This window comes from Engraulis encrasicolus, chromosome 4 (assembly GCF_034702125.1).
Source record: "Engraulis encrasicolus isolate BLACKSEA-1 chromosome 4, IST_EnEncr_1.0, whole genome shotgun sequence".
NCBI lineage: Eukaryota > Metazoa > Chordata > Actinopteri > Clupeiformes > Engraulidae > Engraulis > Engraulis encrasicolus.
The window spans coordinates 14,278,223-14,285,722 of record NC_085860.1 but is presented as its reverse complement, the minus strand read 5'-3'; the positions used below and the strand labels follow the sequence as shown (position 1 = coordinate 14,285,722).

Sequence of the window (7,500 nt, the reverse complement as noted above, 5' to 3'; positions counted from 1 at the left end):
TCTCTCTCTCCCTCTCCCTCTCCCTCTCTCTCTCTCTCTCTCTCTCTCTCTCTCTCTCTCTCTCTCTCTCTCTCTCTCTCTCTCTCTCTTTCCCCCTTTCCCCCTCTTCCTCTGTGTCTGTCTATATTTCTCTCTGCAGGACAGCACAGGCATGAAGCTGTGGAAGAAGAGGTGGTTTGTGCTGTCAGACATGTGCCTGTTCTACTACAGAGGCGAGTGACTGGACTGGTTTACGTCCTCCTTGACACTACACAGTACACACAAACACATGCACGCACACTTTAGCCGTTTATTAAACAACTGCTTCTTCACCACATGGCAGACAAGCATGGCAGACTTAAAGCAGACCCTTGTTACAAGGCTATTTGTCTCGGGCGTTATCATTCCTCCTCCATCCTAAACCCCCACATCACATCCCTCCCCAGCTGCCGTGATTTACGACAATGCTGTTATCATCCATGAACCCAACTCTACCCTCCACTTAATTGAGAGGCTTAGAAGGGTTTGACGATGCACAGTTTCTTTGAAAGCGCCTTCTTGACGTCTTCCATACGGCGGCTTGGATGATAAATTCCAAGCCGTTTCCCCTCAAGTGCTTATCGCAACCCGTGTGTCCTGAACTCTGAATGGTGGATCTGTTTACGCAATGTTTGGTTTTGAGTGAATGTTGTGAGCCAAACATGTGTTTTGGAGGGCGCTTTTGGTGCTTTGAACAATTAAGACGTATCACCTTACCTATATGACGTCAAGGACTGCCCAAAGCCTTCTGGGTAATGGAGTGCAGTATTCATTATCAACTTCATAATGGCTGTCTCCTCATGAAAACGAGGTAAACAATCTGGCAGATGATCGTTATCTTTTTACAACTTAATTAAAGCTGGGACGTCTTTTGTGTCTTGTGTGTGAATAAAGGGTTCAGCTGGTGGGCGGGTGGCTGTGGGGGGCTGTAATTGCGGTCTGTGGGTAATCAGCTGAGATTATGATGTCTAGAAATGGGGGGAGCTCAGCCTTCATGATGTATAATGAGCTCAATTATAAGATCCTGATTTAAAAAAAGGCTGCATCAACCACTTAAGCTTTTGTTATTCTTGGAAGAGATATAGTTGGGGTGGGGGAGTGGATCAGTGATCAGCTTTTCTTTTGTTCCCGATCGATTACACCACTTTCGTATGAATCTTTTATGGACGGTATTCATTTAAAGGACCAGTTCAGTCAATTTCAACATGCAGTTGTAATGCTCACACTACCCTGGACTTGTCAGTACCTGAGATTTTTTTTTCTTCTTCTTCAGCCGTTTCCGAGATCCTGGTCATTGTAATGAGCGCTTTGTTTACATTTTTTAAAAAAAAACATTTTGATTTATTCCCAAAAACATCCAGACGGTTATAAAACATCAGCAGACAACTTGCAAGCAGCAGTAACTTTTGGGAAAATATTTGGAGTAGGCCAATTTTATTTATTTTTTCAAATGTAAACAAACGCTTCCCCCATTACAATTGCTCATATCTCGGGGCTGAGCCGAAAAATGTGGCATCACCGGGTACTGACAAGTCAAGGGTAGCGTGAGCAATACAACAGCATATTGAAATTGACTGAACTGGTCCTTTTAAGGAAAAAGGATCAGGGAATGTCAACCTCTTCTTCAGCCTTCTTCAACCATGACACACTGTCATGTGAAATACGATGACGGCTGTCTAGTAAACGTTTGACATCAGGCGGAAACATTTGCTGCGATGGCAGTGGCCCCAAGTATGCCGGGGCTGGTTGGCAGGCAGCTTGGCGTAGTGGAGCCTGGCCCGTGTCCCAGCTCGCTCTGCGTTATACAGTAGGTCGGCGGCCGGACGCACGTTGAAGTGGCGGCTTTATTCTGGATGCCTGCCCTCCGCTGTCAAGTTCTCAGGCGAGGGGAGGGCAAGAGCAGCAAGCACAGCAGCGCCCCACTAAAGGCCATTTGGGCAGGCCTGATGGAGCGCGAAGGTCCTGAACTCTGCTGAAATGGCCCGTTCCTGCTTAAGTTTATTCAAGCAGCATGACCAGTGCATACTGTGTGTTGTGGCTGTGAACTTTGTGTGCTTAAACGGAGTGAGGACGGCAGGGAGGGAAGACGGACTTGCAGACAGCTAACAGGTCAAAAGGCTCCTCTGGGGGACGTGGCAGATGGGTCTTCTCACCTCCTGTGTGGGTGTTTTAAATTCTGCACAGGCTGATTTTGAAACATTATGGGTTTTCATGTCAACAGCTGTATTTTATTTCATTAGAATTTATTTAACAGTATATTCACAGTATTTACACATAAGCCAGCGCCAAAACGGAAACGCAAAAGCTCAAGAGAGTCTTGTTGTCAAATTTCAAGCAAGTCATCCAGAAAATACAAGTAGTGTAGCATAATACCTTAATGAGGCGTCTAGCCTAGCCTGTCTTTCTCTGACTCACTCTTCTCACATCTGTCTTGCTTGTCATTCAGATGAGAGACAGATGGTTTGTATCGAATAGAATAGGCCGAGTAAATATAGATCCTGTGTTCGCGTTCAAGCTCACTGCAGCGTGACAGAACAGGGAACTGAACTCCGTCAGCTGTCAATAAAGCGGGAGTTTGTCATAGGCATTGACGCTGGTGTTTCATCATCCTCCACTCTACCCATCTTCGCTTATATCCCTCCAAAGCCCAATGAAAAACACCTTCATTTGTACGTGCGTACCCTGGGCTGGTAATGCTTATGTGTGTGTATGAGAGAGCATATGTGAAGGGAATGTTTCTGATTTCGGCCGAGTGCTGTGAGCGAATAAATGTTTTGAGGGGAATGATGGTGATTACTGCTGCTGGGGAATAAGAACGGTGAGCAGAAACAGAAGCCTGGGAAAATCAGCTTGAGAAGTGGATATGTAGTAGTGCATACATAAGAAGCAGCCCACCACTGCTGCATACTGACTACTCTGCACTATTACACGCACACACACACACACACACACACACACACACACACACACACACACACACACACACACACACACACACACACACACACACACACACACACACACACACACACACACACACACACACACACACACACACAGGCAGACAGGACTTTATTCATTTCTCCCTTCTGATATTACTCTTTTGTGTGATTGTTTGCATTTTCTCTCTCTCTCTCTGCAGATGAGAAGGAGGAAGGAATTCTTGGCAGCATTCTTCTGCCCAGTTTTCATATTTCTCTGTTGTCGGTGGATGACCACATCAACAGAAAGTACGCCTTCAAGGTCAGTAGGAGCCTGTTTTTCGGCATGCTGCTGGTGTGGGAGGTTCCTGCGGGGGCCCGAGGGGGGATGGAGGGTTGGTGGTGGTATGGGGGTCAGGTTGGGATGGGGTTGGGTTGGGGTCAGGGTAGAGGCTGAGGAAGGGGAGGGGAAGGGGAGGGAGGGGGAGGAGGACTTGTTTTTCCTTCAAGCACTGTTATGACCGTGGAGCTCTGACAACGTGAAAGGGATGAATTAAAAGGGGAATAGCGAGAGAGAGAGAGAGAGAGATGGTGGAGGGGCGTAAACCAAATGGGCAAGAGCAGGTCAGGGATGAGTTTCAGGCCAGGCAGCTATTAGGGGTGAAAATAATAATCAAAATGTATCGATGCATCCATGTATCGGCCGGCGATTTAATCGCATCGTATCGTGGGGTATTCTTACGTATCGAAAATAATTGAATCCCTGCTTTAAAAAATTGATACCGTATTGTATCGTCATGGAGGCTGTGATATACACCCCTAGCAGTTATTTCCCGGGCCCCTGAGAAGTCAGTCCGAGTTAGTGGGGTGGTGGAGGTGGCGGGGGAGCAGAGGGATGTGGAGAGGAGACCCAGCAGAAAACAACAGCAGTGCTGGTGATGCTACTGTTGGGTCAGACGGCCCGGGGTTGCCAAGTTCAAGTCAGCACATTGGCCTGTGTGTGTGTGTGTGTGTGTGTGTGTGTGTGTGTGTGTGTGTGTGTGTGTGTGTGTGTGTGTGTGTGTGTGTGTGTGTGTTTGTGTGCAAGCGAGTGCGTGTGTGTGCGTGTGGTGTGTGTGTGTATGAGTGTGTGTGTCTGTTTGTGTATATGTGTGTGTGCATGCGTGTGCGTGTGTGTTCCACAGCCGTTGTGGGAGGGTCTTTCACCTCGACAGCTCAGGTTCAGGGCCTGGAAATTACACACTGGGAAAACAGAGCGAGCAGCGCCGGCCACTGCCAACGATAGCCACAAGCACAGACACCAAGGAGTCTGCAGAAGGACAGGGCCCCGACCACAGAGACCAGAGAGGGAGGGAGGAAGAGAGGAAGAGAGAGATAGATTGAAAGAGAGAGATAGATTGAAAGAGAGTCAGAAAGGGGAGGGAATTGAGAAACAGTGGAGAACATTTTTAATAAACTGTTTTGAAGCAGAGGACTTGGCATTCATTTGGCTAAACCCAGAGCATGCCACAACAGTAAAATCACTTCATAAAATGTCTTGGAGGGTTTGAAAAATGAAATGACGCACAGCCTTATAATGCGGCGTAGAGTCTTTTTTTGGTGAACTCTAGCACACCCTTTCGCCTTTTTTTGGTGGCCAAGGCCCCAGTCATTGTCTCTCCCCCCCCTCGTCGTGGCCTTCCTGCACCCCCACCCCCCGACCAACTCAATTGTCTCCTCTTCCCTGAGGACCTGTTTGAAACAAGAGACGGCCGGTGCTCTTGGTAAACAGGATATTGGCTAGTAGACTCACTCAACCTGTTCTGCTGTTTTCTTTCTTGAGTTGTATATGATCTGCGTGTCCCAGCACACACACACACACACACACACACTCTCTCTCTCACATACTCACTTTTTGCCATTCTCTTGCAATGACCTGTGACTGCCTTCGCTGAGAGAACTGGACCTGACTGAGGGTGTATTTTGCGGTGTTGGGGACCTACAGTTTACCCTAAATAGGTAAGACGATCTTTAAATTCTGCTCCATTAAAGTCATCTGCTCGGGCTCAGTGTGGGAGTACTGTATACCCTGGTATCATATCCTATTCTTATCCATCAGCAGTTGTATGCATCTGAGTTGACTTTGCATCGCAGGCACGGAGCGGAGCGGTGAGAGTAAACAGTTGGCTTTTGTATTCTGTTTGCCCTCTCTGTCGCTGTTTGCAGAGCCTTGAGAGAGAGTGACATAGTGGTTCTGTTACATGATTGTCCTGCTGTGGTTATGCTGCATTTCCCCTTTGTCTGTTATCTGCACCGTCAAAGTTGCTGCTAGGCTTAAGTGGAAAATGAAATTCAAGACTGAACATTTTCTTTGTCCTTAGGGGAAGGATTTATGGATCAAACTTAACGGATAATAACATCTCTCTCTCTCCCGTCTCTCTCTCTCTATTCCTTCCCCCATTCCCGATTTCTTCCTTTGTCTCCCTCTGCCCTCTATCTCTGACTTTGTTTACCTTTTGTCTTGCTCCTCTCCTTTGTCCTCCTGCTTTTGTCGCTCTCGGTCTTATCTTGCAGGTTGCCATATCCTTGACCCTCTCCTCTCACCAAACCAGGCGACACACCCAAATATGCGCACATACTACTTCTGCACTGACACAGCCAAAGAGATGGAGTCCTGGATGCAGGTGATGACCGATGCAGCGCTCGTGCACACTGACCCTGTCAAGAGGTATGTGTCTGTCTGTCTGTCTGTCTGTCTCTCTCTCTCTCTCTCTCTCTCTCTCTCTCTCTCTCTCTCTCGCTCTCTCTCTCTCTCTCTCTCTCTCTCTCTCTCTCTCTCTCTCTCTCTCTCTCTCTCTCTCTGTCTGTATATCTGTTTGTCTTTTTGAATGCCTATGTGTGAGCACGCGCTCTTTTGTGGCCCTTTGTGTATTGGGGCTGACGAAACATGTTGAGCAATGCAATGCATTCTCTAGAAGTCAGCCAAGTCGATCAACAGTTGCCTTTCGAAAGCAGCGGAGCGTTAAATGTGTTGAAACGTGCCGGTCGGTCTCAGCCCAGACTCCTGTCATCAGTGACGAATCCAGCTCATTCCTGCTTCTTGGGTTACAAACACTTGCTGTTTAAAAAAAAGAAGAGTATGATTGTTCCTGCCTGCATGACTTTTGTATTTCTCACCTTACTACAAAGTGGACACTGCCACACCACTTCAACCTAGCTCTGCCCTGGGTTACTTTGGGTTACCGGGTTACTTTTTGCTTTTAAAAGTAAATTTGTGATTTTTCCCTTTTTATTTTGTATCTCTTACCTGAAACACTGCACATTACCACAACACCTCAAGATGATTTGTCCCTGCAAGGCCAGGGTGCAGTGGTTCTTGGAGCTATTTATTTGGACTATTTCATTTAGCTTGCTGTCCATGGAGGAAGTGGTGCGGAGTGGACCCTTAGTTTGCTGGCACGTCTCTCTCGCTGCGCTCTGCTCCGCTCCGCTCTCCCTGTTGCCAAGAGCGAGCTTTTGCTTTTCTGCAGACTCATTGAGTTCAGCACATCTCAGTCTCAAGGGTGTGGAAGAAACGCTTACACTTCAGTATTGCATAAGCAGAGCTGTTTGTTGGAAGCTGTTAAGGTGTAAATACTTGCGAGTGGAATAGGGGTGGTGGTGTTGCTGCTGCCGGGGGGAGGAGACGGTGGTGTGTGTGTGTGTGTGTGTGTGTGTGTGTGTGTGTGTGCGTGTGCCTGTGTGCGTGTGCCTGCCTGCAGTGCATGCAAGCATGCACTTGTGCGTGTGTGTCTTGGAGTGGTGTTAGGCTGTTGGAGTGACAGGCGATGGTGTGGATGCTGCTACCGGGGGGAGGAGAGGGTGGTGTGTGTGTGCGTGCGTGCGTGTCTTGGAGTGGTGTTAGGCTGTTGGAGTGACAGGCGATGGTGTGGATGCTGCTGCCGGGGGGAGGAGAGGGTGGTGTGTGTGTGTGTGTGGGTGCGTTCGTGCGTGTCTTGGAGTGGTGTTAGGCTGTTGGAGTAACAGGCGATGGTGTGGATGCTGCTACCGTATGCAGATATGTCAACTGCAGTCAAGGAGACGGGGGAGCAGGGACGGTCCGTCACCTGGCAACTGCTCCAGGATGCTGCTGCAGCTGCTGGCTGGCTGGCTGCTTATAGCAGGGCGGTTTAAATGTGTACATTAGTCTGCAGGGCTGATATCATATCACTCCCTCCTCTCCTCTGCGACAACCTCTTCATTCCCTTCCTGCGGATAGCACCCCCCACCCAAACTGTGGATTTACACTTTCCGTCTGAGCATCTGTCTGCCTTTACACCCCCTCCCTATCTTTACGCTCTCTTTCACTCTCACTTCCTTTTGCTCTCTGATTTTCTCTCTCTCTCTCTCTCTCTCTCTCTCTCTCTCTCTCTCTCTCTCTCTCTCCTCTCTCTCCCTCTCTCTCTCTCTCTCTCTCTCTCTCTCTCTCTCTCTCTCTCTCTCTCTCCTCCCCTCTCAGCTCTCTCTCCCCACCCTTCCATCTCATTTTCTGCCTGTCTCTCCCCTATATCCCTCTGCCAGTCTTTGTCCCTTTCCCTCCCCC

At 48.5% G+C, this 7,500-nt stretch overlaps 1 protein-coding gene across 8 annotated transcripts in view; it reads left to right on the top strand.

Moving 5' to 3' along the window:
* Positions 1–7,500, top strand: part of LOC134447334 (pleckstrin homology domain-containing family A member 5-like) — a 159,379-nt gene that overhangs the window by 112,377 nt on the left and 39,502 nt on the right. For 7 of the 8 annotated variants that reach the window (XM_063196751.1, XM_063196753.1, XM_063196750.1 and 4 more), the window contains exons 7-9: positions 140–212; positions 3,161–3,261; positions 5,531–5,646. In XM_063196751.1, the coding sequence (XP_063052821.1) occupies positions 140–212; positions 3,161–3,261; positions 5,531–5,646 (290 nt within the window). Of the gene's footprint in view, positions 1–139; positions 213–3,160; positions 3,262–4,632; positions 4,938–5,492; positions 5,647–7,500 lie in introns of those variants that run through there. The other variant, XM_063196752.1, reaches the window with a different exon arrangement.